At 38.8% G+C, this 14,937-nt stretch overlaps 1 protein-coding gene across 1 annotated transcript in view; it reads right to left on the bottom strand.

Annotated features, from left to right (window-relative positions):
* Positions 1–376: 376 nt before the first annotated feature.
* Positions 377–14,937, bottom strand: part of LOC119417333 (copine-9) — a 74,585-nt gene continuing 60,024 nt past the window's right edge. The window contains exons 10-16 of the mRNA XM_037684540.1: positions 11,471–11,512; positions 11,145–11,220; positions 5,794–5,847; positions 5,513–5,574; positions 5,059–5,105; positions 651–832; positions 377–385 (exon numbers count right to left, since the gene is read on the bottom strand). Coding sequence (XP_037540468.1) covers positions 377–385; positions 651–832; positions 5,059–5,105; positions 5,513–5,574; positions 5,794–5,847; positions 11,145–11,220; positions 11,471–11,512 — 472 coding nt within the window. The remainder of the gene's footprint in view (positions 386–650; positions 833–5,058; positions 5,106–5,512; positions 5,575–5,793; positions 5,848–11,144; positions 11,221–11,470; positions 11,513–14,937) is intronic.

Here is a 14,937-nt window from a genome sequence, read left to right on the forward strand (position 1 = left end):
ATCCATCCATCCATCCATCCATCCATCCATCCATCCATCCATCCATCCATCCAAGAAACTTCATATTATAAATTAAAGAATAGGTCAATGCATTTCTTTAAAAAAGTCAGAAATGTTTTTCCTCCCTCTTTATTTTTTATAACCTGCTGTGGCATTAGCAAAGTATGTCATAAAACACTGGACATGTTTTAAGTAAACTTTCAGAAAGTAATTATTTGTTGAATGTCTTCAGTTTGTGAACATTTGGAGAACCATCACAGCTAATTGACATTAGCCAAGACAAAAATTGCTATAACTTAGTCGGTTTTGCACGTACAGAGTTGAAATATGATTCTCAACACATTCTCATGCACATTTTGGGGCAACATTATAATCTCTACTCATCCTTTCAAAATTGTCAATTTACAAAGAACAAAATACAAAAGTGATATCTTGAATTTAACATAAGTGCTTTAGTTTAACTGAAGCATCCAGCAGTTTGTGACCGGCTCAGGAGGAAGTCAAGAGAAAAGGGAGGATTCCTGCTGGTTGGTGGATGAGGTGACGTCTCCACTCGTGCGACCAGCTGTTGTTCACAATGTCAAGATCAACCGTGGAGACGTGCCCTGCACGAGTGAATTAATATGTTTGTGTGCACGAGGGTGTCTTACCAGGGGAAACGCGTGGGAGATTTTGCCATCGGGGGGCAGCTTAGCTCCGAAGCCGTAGGCAGGAAAGAGCTTGTCACTGTCGTAGTCCTGGATTATCTCTCCCACTGCTTTCAGGGCCATGGCATAAGCATTCATCTGGTAAGGGCTCATATAGTGGAGAGAAGTGGGCTGGGACGGGTTACCTTAAAAACCACGCATAAAAGAATAAAATAAGGTAAACAACAACAACAGATCTCTATTATAATTTTAGAGCAATGACACTCAAAACCACAGAGGGACTGTTGATACATTTCACATTCAGAACGTTTGAGATGGAACTGTTGCTTCTTGTAGGTTTGAAACGTTAAGCATGTTTATTGCATCGCAAATAGAAAGAAGCACGTAAATGATAAAATATAATCACTTAACATTGACTATTGGTCAAAACGTGGTCCCCTGAATGAAAGATCGCTAATGACAAAGGCAAAGGCCGAGTGATGGTTTTGTCTGTTCATCAGTACTGTTAGCAAAATTAATCAAACCCATGAACCATACGATGGATTTTAATTAAACTTTCAGAAAATATTCATTAAACAAACAACTATAACCAAATGACTTTTTGAGTCAATCTGATTTAAGATGCTACAGGAAAGTAATCATAAATACAAACTTTGCTATAAGTCAGACAATTTTACAGATACTGAGCTAAAATTCGGTGTGGTAGTAGCTAAGCATTGTCCCAAACACAGTAACACACGTTGAGCGCACCACATTGCTTAACATTTTTTGCTTATAACTTTGACATTACATGTTGCTATTAACCCTGATTGTCTGTTAGCAAAATGTCCCATGAACCACTGGACAGATTTTATTCTTGGATATATATCTGAAGACCTTTAGAGTCAGCCCAGTTCATGACAGCCACCACAGTTAATTTATCAAGGTTTAACCAAAATGGCTACAATTTAGGTCTTAAACATAATTTGATTCTACTCTAAAACTCTAGCATGAAAGGAGGTGAGTGATATAAATTCCTTCAAACAATGTTAGGTCTTTAATTTTTTTTGCAAATAACCACAATCCAAAGGTGACACATGATGACTTTACATGTAACCCCTGGCAAAAATGATAGAATACTCATTTGTGGAAGATGTTTCGTTCAATTGTTTAATGTTGCGTTAAAAATAAATAAACCACAGACATGCCGTAAAACTAAACGGTACTCTTCATCTCCACTCTTATTTATCCAGCCTTTGCAAGTTGGAGCCTTGTCACTGACCGAACAATGTTCAGTCAGGTCGTCTGGACGGTTTCTTTTTTTCTGCTTTTTTGTTTGGTGTTTCCTCAGACCGATGAAGCTCTTCGGATGGAAAGCAAAACGTCTCAGCACAAAAAAAAAGAAACCGGTCAGATGACCTGACTGAACATTGTTGGATTTTATACCTGGATTATTAAGCATGGACTTTGGTCTGTTGGACTGTTGCTTTTCCATTTTCCACCAAAGTTTCAACTGGACTGAGATCTGAAATATTTTCAGGCCATGCCTTTGACATGATCTGTCTTTCTTGAAAGACATTTTTCACAGTCTTTGCCCTATGCCAAGCCTTATTAACATCTTGAACAACAAAGTTATCCTCGCCAAACACTCTTTCAACTGATGGAATGTTAAGTGTCTAAAATATCAACGTAGCTGGAGGGTTTCAGTTTTTTCCCCCAGGTTCCTGGTTCCTGGGTGACGCAATGAGCAGCGGCTGTTGGTCATCGTCCTAATGAGCTCCATGAGTATAAAGGGCTGCAGGAGAGCTCCCTCCCTTGCTGGAGCGTTACATACCTATTGGTAGTTGCTATCAGCCTTCTCTTGGTTTGTGAACGTAAAAGACTTATACTTACCTTCTTTTCTCCTCATGCTCCTAGTACCTGCCTCCTGAGTCTCCAACCCTGGATCCCTCATCTACTTCCTCTGGCCTGCAAGAGAACCATACATACCTTCAGCTGCTCAGCTGACTTTCACCACCAGCCTTACTACTTACCTCTACCTGAAACTGCCTACCCTGTTCTCAATGTGTCGAGGTCTTCACCTTCCAGAAAGAGTTAAACAACCTGAGATTAACCAAACATCCTTCCATGATCCTGGACTCACACTATTTCCTGCTCCCTTAGGTTTCCCCAGTCTCCCTTGTAAATAATACTGTTCAATATTATTCACTGTAAATAAATCACTGCAATCACATCTAAGTTTGAGCCTGCTTACCCTCAGTCTGGTTCTCTCTGGGTTTTACATCATAATTGTGATAGTAGACTTATTGAAGCTGTTTTGATAGTGGTACTTTAAATTATAGTTTTGTGGCATTCCTGTGATTTATTTTTCATACAAAATTAAACGGTTGAATGAACATCTTCCAAGATTGGGGATTCCATAACTCTTGCCAGGGATCATATTTGGGTGTTTCATGTAAATTCACAGCTAGTCTTTGACAGGCAGTCACATGCACAACACAAAGATCAGCACATCGCCTGCAGGGGGAAAAAAATAAAACTATTGTGATCCAAAATGCTTTTGTTTTTCATTTTGGGTGTCCCAGACGTAGCATGCATCATTTGCATTCTTAACAGAGACTGGTTATGAGATTAATTATGTGAAGACAATCTGTGTTAGTAAAGCTGATAGCTGCAGGAAGAACACGACATTTTATCTCTTTTAAAATAAAAAAAAATCATACAGAGGATTATAAAGAAGAAACATCGCATTATTAATAACACTCTTGCTGAAGCATATGCCAGGAATATAATTATAGCCCACACTTTATTACATGCCAATGCAAATGAAAGCCAGCTCCCTCCTCCCGCTCTCTTGGATAAGATGATCTGAAGTCTCTCCTCTGTTCTAAAAGGAGTGACCCGCTTTTACAGGAGATGAAAGGATCGGATTAATCTGATAAGCCGCAGCGGATTCCACACTCAAACACACACATTGTAATGTGTTCCCCTTAATCCAATTGAGCTTCCCACCATGCCACAGGTGCACATTGCACCTCTGGACACAATAAATACCAAACGCCTTCCCTGTATCTGGTGCACCGTGCACGTTTCATCAGTAAAAGCAAGAACGTAGTAATACATTCAAGGCAGTGCACTGCACAACACAAATGAGTCTAAAATGTGAGGAAAAATAATAATAATCTGATTGTTTCTCAAACAAAAGGGAGCGTCATATTTTACATTGAAAGGATGCAATTCAAAACAATCTCTTTTCGATCTGTAATTGAAGTCAGTTTCAGAGAAATCTGAAGTTTCAAAAAGAGATGTAGCACATGGTAATAAAGAGGCATAAGAAGAACCACGCTTGGAAAAAAAAAAAACTAATTAGTCCCCATGCTATATCCAATTAATTTACAAGCTGAGCCAAGTATTTTATTTATTCTCAACAGACTTGTCTTCAGTTTGCTACAGGTCAAAGCCATCATTAACTTTTTTTTTTTTTTAAAGAACGCAATTCAACTGTCACCTTCCACACCAGAGTTTTAAACCAATGTTAAAGAATGTTTAAGATTTTGCTGTTTTGGTTAAATCTCAAGAGTACAGTATCTTTCTGCGAAATCTCAAGTGATCAGAAAACGCATTGAGTATGTGATCTGAATGACTCTCAGCAACTACCACACCAAATGTCAGCTCAATATCTGTAAAGTGGTTGTGTTATAGCTATTTATTCATTTAGTAAGGTTGGTTAGCTGTGGTGGCGGCACAGTGGCACAGTTGGTAGAACTGCCGCCTCTCAGCGAGCACGTCGCCCCGGTTCAAATCCTGGCCGTGTTTTTTTTTCTGGGTGGAGTTTGCATGTTCTCTCCGTGCATGCGTGGGTTTTCTCCGGGTACTCCGGTTTCTTCTCTCAGACCAAAAACATGCATGTTAGGCTGATTGGTAACTCTACATTGTCTCTAGATGTGAGAGAACGAGTGGATAGTTGTTTGTCTCATTTGTCTCTACTTGGCCCTGTGACGGACTGGAGACCTGTCCAGGGTGTCCCCCACCTCTCGCACAGTGATTGTTGGAAATGGGCACCAGTGACCCCCACAACCCAGAAAGGAAGAAACAGGTAAAGATAATGGATGAATGGACGGATGGGCGGATGGATGGTTAGTTCATAATCAGAATAATCTTTATTATCATTGTACCGAGATACAGCGAGAATATGTCCATACAGTCGTTCAAAAGATGGGCGGAGTGCACGTAGCTGTGGTAGCCATTGTGAATTGTTTCCAAGAGTTACACACTAGTAGATGTTTATCTAATGATTACGTTCAAGAGTTTAATTAAAATTTGTCAAGTGGTTCATGAAATTGATGCAAGTAAAGAAATGCAGAAAATAAAGACAATACAACAATACATAATTTTACCTGCGTGGCTAAAAACAAACCAGGAGCTGGCCTACCATTTGATGCTGTGTAGTCGATAGCCACTGTGAAATTCAGTTGAGTCCTGTTGCAAATAAAGCGAGAACAACAAAGTGAATTACGTACTTCAGTATTCTTGACATGGATCGTTGTATGTCCAACACACAGATACACCAGCACAACGAACCTTCGTCCAATCAGCTTCCTGATTGACTGGGAGCTAAGAAGCATGGCGTAACAAGTGTCTCCTCACCACCTTGAATGTTTAATTAGATCAAACTAATGAAACCAGCCATTCAAAGTGAAGGACCTGAATGAATTTAGCATTTGCAAATTATATTTACTGACACATTACCCCAAACTTGAACCACTCAAAGCAAGCTTGATATGCATTTGGGAAATTCCGTCAAGCGTCCTCAGACTCGAACACTTGCAGACACAGAGACTTTTGACACTTATCTATGAGTGTGGGCTAATTGTTATTCCACTCACCCTCCTCGGATGAAATCCACGAAGGTATACTCCGACTCCACTTTGAAGGACAGCAGAGTTACCTGGCAAACACAAACACACACATAGCAACACACACACGGTGTGATGAACAGAGAAGGACGACAGAATAAAGACCAAGACAAAACAAACAGGTAGCCAGACAGAGTAAGAGTCAAAGAGAGGAAAGAAGATGCAAAAGGTGACATCACTTTTATTTTAAAACAATTATGCAGCAACACAGGCGAGATAATAACATTACAAGCTGATGCAGGAGCACTTACAGTCCCAGAATTGATGTATTTCTTCTTTTTGCCTTTCTTCTTGGGATTTAAAACCTGCATGTGAAGAAAAAAGCTACTTGTAAAACCATTTTAAAACTTCAAATGATACTTTATACACTGCATGAATAATTCAGTAGATTTCAAATAACAGAGGCAGACAATACAATCTGATAAAACTACAGGTTTCTCTTTGGGGTGATTTTGTTTTGGATTTAAAGTTCTGGGACTGTCAGGGACACACAAAATATTAAAGGCCTAGCATTACTTGAAAAAATGTTTTTTGCCCATCAACCTTCAAATCAGATTTTTAAACTAAGATCATCTTAAATAATGCTGAGTACTAGCCCAACCCTAAAAATGTGTATACCTCTCAGTTATTACCAAATCAAATCTTAGCTCAATACCAGCTAAACTGACAGTTATAGCAATTATTTTGTTGGCTAAGCTAAATAAGCAGTGACATCTAGCTTGAACTTAGTTGACTTCAAAATTGAATCAGTTGTAGATCTTCATGGAAGGGTGTTTTTCTGAAAGAGTCATTAAAATCCACCAAGTTATTTATGAAATATTATGCTAATAGACAAACATAGTTGACTCCAAATAGTAAATAACAAACTTTAAAACAAATATATGTGTTGGGAATCAATCTCAGTGATGATCAAAACCAATATTTTGCTCAGTATTTGTAAAACTGACTCAGAGCTATTTTGCCAAAAACGTTCTCATCTGCATTTATGCACTGAACAGTACAAGCTATCTATTATCACAGTACATCACAATATTACACAAATCTTCCCCATAGTACAGACACATTGCACATAAACCATATTGCACACCCCTTTATACATAATAAACACTGCTAATTACATATATTGCCCACACATACACTCCCATCATATCTTGGACAGCTTTACTGCCCTGAATGATGCTGTTTAAAAGTCTGATGGAGGAGGACATAAATGAGTTTTTAAAGCGGTTTAGTTTGCAGCGAGGGGCTCTAAACTGTCTTCCGGAGGGCGAAAGCTTGTACGCTTCTTGTGGAGGATGTGTGATGGATCGGTCGCTATTATCGGAGCTCGACTAAGAACGCACTGCTCATATAAAATAATCACAGGGATTGAGTTCTTTCTACCACCATCGTGGCCGTTTTATTCAGAGGAGTTTAGTTTTAGATTTAGGGCCAAGTTTCCATACCATGCTGACATCCTGGATGAACCCCTTAGAAACTTGGCTTTCAAACTGTTAACGTTCTGACTCATTTAAATGATTCTGGTCAGTTTGTGATCCATGTACTCCTGGACCTTACTGCTGCTTTTGATACTGTTGACAACAGTATCCTTATATCATAGTTAGAAAACTGAGTTAGGACTGCAGGTGCAGCATTAGAGTGGTTTCGTTCTTATCTGAGTGACAGGAATTTTGGTGTTAATGCTAGTAATATTTTATCTGCTTCAGTGCCTCTTTCCTGCGGTGTTCCACAGGGCTCAATTCTTGGACCCCTTCTGTTTTCACTGTATCTGCTCCCTTTGGGGTCTGTCCTGTGGAAACATGGTCTTTCATTTCATTGTTATGCTGATAATTGTCAGATTTATTTGCCCTTAAAACCCAATCATTCTTGCACAATTCACCCTCTGTTAAAATGTTTTGATGACATTAAAGCATGGATGGCTTCACATTTTTTAAGTTTCAACTACCAGAAAACTAAAGTTACTGTGTTTAACCCTAGCTATACTGCTGTCTCTGTTTAATTCTGTTCTACAAAAAAAGCTTCTTCCAGTTAAGGCAGATAGCTAAGCTTGAGTCAATCTTGACCAGATCTAACCTTGAAAAAATAGTCAATGCCTTTATTACAACATGACTGGACTACTGTAACGCGCTTTATGTCGGGGTGAGTCATGTCTCCCTTTCACATCTCCAGCTTGTCAAAAATGCTGCAGGTCTTAACAAGAACTTGTAGGTTTGAACATATTTCACCAGTTTTGTCCTCCCTTCACTGGCTCCCTGTACATATCAGGACAGATTTTAAAATTCTCCTGTTGACCTTTAAGTGCCTAAATGGCTTTGAACCTTCATACCTCTCTGACCTACTTCAACCGTATGTTCCTTCAGGTGCTGAGCTGAGATCATCTGACCAGCTGCTTTTGGTTGTACCAAAAACCAGGCTGAAGCTCAGAGGAGATCAGGCATTTTCAGTTATGGGTTCTAAACTCTGGAACAACCCCCCCCCCCCCCCCCCCCCCCAACATTAGACAGGCCACTTCACTTTCAGTTTTTAAATCTCTCCTAAAAACTCACCTATTTCCACTGACTTTTAACAGAGTGTGATTTGATTTAGGATTTCATTTTATATTTTCAGTTTTCTTATGCTTTTAATTTCATTGGTTATTGCTTTTTTCTTTAATTACTGCCATTGATTTTTACTGTTAAGCACTTTGGTAACAACTGCTGTTTGTAAATGTGCTTTATAAATAAATTTAACTTGACTTGATTTACTTGACCTGCAAAGGACAGTGGCAAAGGCTTGTGACCCCATTTATTGTTTTAATGTACAACCTTTCCTAAAAACAAGGACCTATGGAGAGCACAAAAAATCTAAACAAACCTTAATACCATTATTATTTATTATTAATTATTACTAGATGAAAATATGACATAAACATGTAGTTTTTAAGCTGATTTCTGGACATTGCAGCCTATTGTAGCCACTTAATGTTTCATGGCCCACATTTGGGTCACAAACCTATCTTTGGGAACCACTGCTCTAGAGCAGCCGAATAAAATAAAATAAAAGTTATAAAATAATAACATCTTTTTGGTGTCCACACTGAAGATTTTAGGTGAGGCAACTGAAAATATCCCGTTTGACTGCATGTATATCGACCAATCAACCGACTCTCCGTTCATCCAGTAAACTTTTTTCTTTTTTAAATCAGATACCCATTAGAGACTTATTTCCTCACTCATTTGCTGCTGTTTAATGTGTTTTTTTACATCCAAATTTTCCTCTTTTGAGCAGAATTTAATGAGCTGTGGACTTTAATGGAGTTAGCAGTTCAAAAGTGTAATGGCTAATTGTTGTGCATGTGTGTGTGTGTGTGTGTGTGTGTGGGTGTTTCCTGCAAAGCAGATAAGAACTTTTTCTTCATAAATAATTCTGTTTCTTCTTTTCTTTTTGTTCCTCCATACTCTAATTTAGTTTGGAAGTGCACCATTATACAGAGAAGGTTAAAATTGGTTTATTTGAATAAAAAATTGTATCTTAATGCATGGATAATACAACTGTGGGGATATTTCAGCCTGCACTTGGGGTACATTTTCAAAAAAGTACATTGGTGCTAAAATATTTTCATCAAAAGTCAAAAAGAAACGTGACTTGTTTTAATTCAATTCAGTTTACCTATAAAGTGCCAGTTCACAACAAAGTTGTCTCAGGGCACTGTACATTCACATAGAAAAAACAATTAATAAGTTCTATGAAGGAAGACATACGAGTCCATTTTAAGTAAAAACCTATACATTTTTCAAACCTCAACCAAACTCTTTATTGGTTTGCAAATGTCTAAACCGAAAAGAACAAAAATTAAAACAAAAAGAGATAGAAACTCAAAATAAAGTGTCAGAAATGAAGAAAACTCTTATAATAGTCATTGCCAATATCTAATTTGCACATTTATAAATAATGTTTCATAAAAGATAATGAAGCAGCACGGTGGCGCAACTGTTAGAGCTGCTGCCTCTCAGTGAGCAGGTCCCTGGTTCAAACCCCGGTCCAGGGGCCTTTCTGGGTGGAGTTTGCATGTTCTCTCCGTGCATGCGTGGGTTTTCTCCAGGTGCTCCAGTTTCCTCTCACAGACCAAAAACATGCATGTTAGGCTGATTGGTAACTCTAAATTGTCCCTAGGTGTGAGTGAGAGAGTGAATGGTTGTTTGTCTCGTTTGTCTCTATGTGTCCCTGTGATGGACTGGAGACCTGTCCAGGGTGTACCCCGCCCCTCGCACAGTGATTGCTGGACATGGGCACCGGCGACCCCCGTGACCCAAAATGGAATAAGCGGGTAAAAGATGATGGATGGATGGATGGATGGATGGATGGATGGATGGAAAGGAAAACAAAAAGCCTGCAAGCCTAGTATTAAATATTTCTTAGATAAAACCTTGAAAGAGCTCCTATGATGCAAGCTGGATTTCAGTTTTGGTCTTGTGGCAGATATTTCTTTTCACCTGTTATATTTTTCTTTGTGTTTGGTGTTGTTAGGTAGGTCTCCATCTGTTGTGGTGTTCCTTGAACACATCTACTGCTTTTGTAGCTTTCTTGCATTATTTCTCTTTGGAGTCTGATGTGAAGCACATCTTTTATTACAATTGGTTGTTCTGTTCTCTTATTTTGTGCAACAACTGAATTTGCATCATCTTATTCTCATTTTAATTGTAAGATTCAGCCATATGCTGCAGGGGGGGCTCTGCTTGTCAGCATGCTTTAATCAGTGAATGAAATGTTGAGCTGTAGTTAGGAGCAGTAATTTGACCTCTGCATGGGAGCTGTCCTCTGAAGAAAAACATTAGAGACTACAGATTTAATTGTCCAGGTCTAAATCTCATATCATTGGTTAAGACATAGGCATCACGACAATTATATGTGAAGGGGACATGACCCCCCCCCCCCCCCACACACACACACACACACACACACGCTTTAAAAAAAATACTTATTTGGACCCCCCACCCCCACATTTGTCATGTAACATTAGTTCACCCAGCGCTGTTTCTTTCTTCATGAACAAATCCATTCCATTTGATTAATAGGAGAATACTCAAACCACTAAAAGTCCACTCCAGGTTTTCCTGGTTACCTACAACAACTCACCACCACAAATTTTTCTACAAATTTGAGTCAACAAGTCTTCAACATGCAACATCCCAGTGAGAATACAGTATACCTTTAGCCTCTGACGAAAAAAGTAACAATTACATCGCCTACATACGTATTGATTTTTAAAGTATTTTATTAAAATTGATAACGTGTCAAGAGCTTCATCACTTCCGACTTGAACAAAAGTGAATTTGTTCCATTAAGTTTTGACAGTTTAATACGTTGTGGCGCCTTACAATGAGCCTTGACCATCTTGCAATGAGGTCAGTCGTTTCAATATTGCAGCTTTCCCATCACCAGAAATACAGATAAAGCATTTTGCTAAAGAAAAGGTTGTCATGTTGGGATGTGAGATGTGTATAAGCTGAAGGTTGTCGAATTTTCTGAGCTTTTGGAGAGTTTAGAGGAAAATTCAATTTAGCGGCTAAACCACACTGACAAGGGCAACACCAATGAGAAACGAAAAATTGTTGCATTTTACCTCATAGACGTTAAACTGATTCTGCCCTCGAGACAGCTCTCTGTAGCTGGTGGTGAACTCTCCAATAAAGTCGTGGCTGCAGACAGAAAAAAAAAAAAAAAAAAAAACACCCACACAGACAAGTAGCATGAAAACAAATTTTACAAACTGACAGAAATGTTGCTTTTTTTAATCTCCTTTCCATAATAAAATAGCACACATTCAACAACGTCTTTACTTTTTTTACCTACAAAATGTATTCATGGCATGACATGATTTTGATATTTTGTAAAAGTTGCATTAATAATAAGGGTATATAGCATGTCGTTATCAGCAAATGGTTTTACCTTCCATCTCGATCCCAATCATAGACGTCTATTTTCACTGTCCTTAAAAAATACAAACAAAAAGGAGAGGGTGACATTTATTTCTGCGACTTTACCACATCATCTTCTGTCAATCAAGGGAACAGCAAGTTCTGTTAAGAAAATCTTTTCTCTCCACCTCACCAGGAGCAGATGGAACAATTACACATTCACTGAATAAATAATAGAGCAGACTGAAGTGGATTGTTAGCGCAGTGGGTACAGGCTATTATCTGAACTCCGTGCTCAAACCAGTTTCCATCCGGTGAGAACGAACGAACAATTTCACCTGGAGGAGCGAGCGATGAATAAAAGATCTCAACTTTGAATGCATTACTATGCCAACAGTCCGATACACGGTATGTTGTTGAGCTGATATGAGCGGCACATCTTTTGGCTAAAGCAATTCAAGTTATTGAGTCATTAGCATACCAAGCGGGGAACTAGTTGTACACAAAGTCCTTCATGTAAAGAAAGCTCTTTGTATTATCTGTGAGACCTGTTTGTATTATCTGTAATCATTTGACTGTCCACTGTATTGTAGGATGAAAGACATGGCTTTATGTTGTGTTTTTTGCGGGAAGAAAAGTTGTTGTTTGTTAGTTTATCAGCATCTGCAAACACAAACGTATTATTTGGATACCAAATGAGAGAAGGGCTGAGCTTTGCATTTATTGGACCTGCACAGATGTGCTCAGCGAAATTGTCATTATGAAATGCCCTGCTAAGCAGTTTAATCGGCTTCTTCACCAGGACGTCATTAGGACTTCATTTAGGACTTAATTCTGATGCTCTTATAGGTTTTATTTAGCAGAAAATTAGAGTTCTGAATTATTATTATTATTATTATTACCTTTTTTTTTTTTTTTTTGGCAAATCCTATTGAGATCATGGCTCTCTGTTGACAGGTGGACAGTCAATCACAAAAGGAAATGTGTTTTAATTTAACACTCAATCTTTTTTTTTTTTACAGTTGAAAGTTACTCAGTGAGTACATTTAATAGCTGATCCAAAATGCAGCTGCCAGAGTTTTAATGAGAGTTGTTAGTAGGGATCGTATCTCTCCAGTTTTAACTTCTCTCCAGTGGCTCCCTGTCATATTCAGAATTGAATTCAGAATCTTCTAACCTACAAAGCTCTCAACAACCAAGCTCCATCTTATATTACGGATCTTATTGTTACATATATTCCTAACCGAGCACTTGGCTCTCAAACTGCATGTTTTCTTGTGGTTCCTAGAGTTTCCAAAGAAGCGCTTTGAATTATCAGGCTCCTCTCTTGTGGAACCAACTTCCAGTTTCTGTCCGTGAGGCTGACACATTGTCCAGTTTTTTAAGACTGGGCTTACGTCTTTTCTTTTGATAAATCAAAAAGAATTATGGAAAAGATTAGGGTTGGCTTGGTTTGCTGACCTATCCCTTATTCTATGCTACTATTGGCTTAACCGCTGGAGTAATTTCATCAAATTAATAGTTTTTATTTGTAATTATTTCTATCTTTACATGCATTTTTTTGTCTTTCTTTCTAGAGAGGGACCTGCTTGCCTCTATTCTGGACCTGCCATTCTGTGTCCGTTCCTCCTTCCTGTCCTCTCAAACCCAGCCGGTCGAAGCAGATGACTGCTTGTCCTGAGCCTGGTTCATCTGGAGGTTACTTATTATGATGAGGTTTTTTGTTTTTCTTTCCACTGTTGCCTTTGTGCATGCTCAGGATGGGAGACTGCAACGAAATGAAGACTCAACGCTATCTGCTGATTCCCTACTTTTGATAAATAATGTTACTATTTGAATTTTTATGTATGTGAATGTTTCTTTTCAGTGCCCTGAGATAATTCTGTTGTGGCTTGGCACTATATAAACAAACTGAGCTGAATTAAATTTAATACTGTCTACTTTGCAACAACACATGTTGCGACCATAGATTGTATACATCATGGACCAAATGTCCATACCTTTTTCATGTCAAGTCAAGTCAAGGTTCTTTATTGTCATTCGCATCCCATGTGGTACATGAGGTGGAGTGAAATTGTGTACACAGGGTCCCAGTTCCATCAAACAATATCAAATATATAAAGTGTAAAAAGAAACAGTAAATAAGGCTCTAAGATATAAACTGATACATGCTAAACGAATGCCCAATGGTACGCTAAAAGCTCTAAGATATACGTTAGTCACTAATAGTGCAAAACAATAAACCGAACAACAGCAGCACATATCTCATAAGTTCGGTTCAGCTATAGCAAAGCATGCAACAAAAACACAAAAGCAAGGCGTCAAAAGTGAAAAATAAATAAATCTACAGCAGCATGGTCCTATTGGCAGAGTGGTTCTGATGACAGTGAGGTTGTCTTAGCAACATGGCCCCGTTGACACCATGGGACTGCTAGCGGTGTGGTTCTTCTTTTTTTGTTGTTGGGAATTTAACCAGCAGAACCGATTGTATGAAGGCTGCTGCATATAAATGTTGGAACCAAAGACTGTAAGGGATGCGAGGCTTTAAGCCATGCCTACTCCAACTCTTACAATCATGGTGTCACATGAACTTTCGTTTAAGAATAAGATAACTAATTGCAGTAAAACAGAGAAAATGTTATGTTTGAATACACAGTTGCAAGGTGAACCAACAAGAATCAACCCCTGAAAAAAGTTATCTGAGGTTGTTTATTGTTGTTTGACCAAGGGCAATGTCCCATTCATTTACATGGAGGGGACAGGGTGTGAAACTTGCACGGCACCAATCAAGGACTGGGAGCTTGGTCTCATTCTGGTTGAAACTTTTGCCTTCCTGTTGGAGGTCTAGATACACACCTGGCCCCCAAAAAAAGTTGCCCCCCCAAACAGGCCACACACTAATATTTTGTTGGACCGCCTTTAGCTTTGATTACAGCATGCATTCACCGTGGCATTGTTTTGATAAGCTTCTGCAATGTCACAAAATCTATTTCCATCCAGTGTTGCATTAGTTTTTCACCAAGATCTTGCATTGATGACTAGACACTAGGCATGATGGGTGCATCACTTCACCTGCCTCTCTTCTTACCCTGATGCTCCCATCACTCTGGAACAGGGTCAATCTGGACTCATCAGACCACATGACCTTCTTCCATTGCTCCACAGTCCAATCTTTATGCTCCCTAGCAAATTGAAGCCTTTTTTCCAGTTAGCCTCACTGATTAGTGGTTTTCTTAAGGCGACACAGTTGTTCAATCGCAATCCCTTGAGTTCCCTTCACATTGTGCGAAATGCTCTTACTTTCACTATTAAACACAGCCCTGAGTGCTACTGTTGTTTTTCTTCAATTTGATTTCACCAAACGTTTAAGTGATCGCCGATCACGATCATTCAGGATTTTTTTCTGGTCACATTTCTTCCTCGAAGACGATGGGTCCTCACTCTCCTTCCAGTTTTTAATAATGCTTTGGACAGTTCTTAACCCAATTTCAGTGGTTT

The sequence above is a fragment of the Nematolebias whitei genome, chromosome 11 (assembly GCF_014905685.2).
Source record: "Nematolebias whitei isolate Nwh7 chromosome 11, NemWhi1, whole genome shotgun sequence".
Taxonomy (NCBI): Eukaryota; Metazoa; Chordata; class Actinopteri; order Cyprinodontiformes; family Rivulidae; genus Nematolebias; species Nematolebias whitei.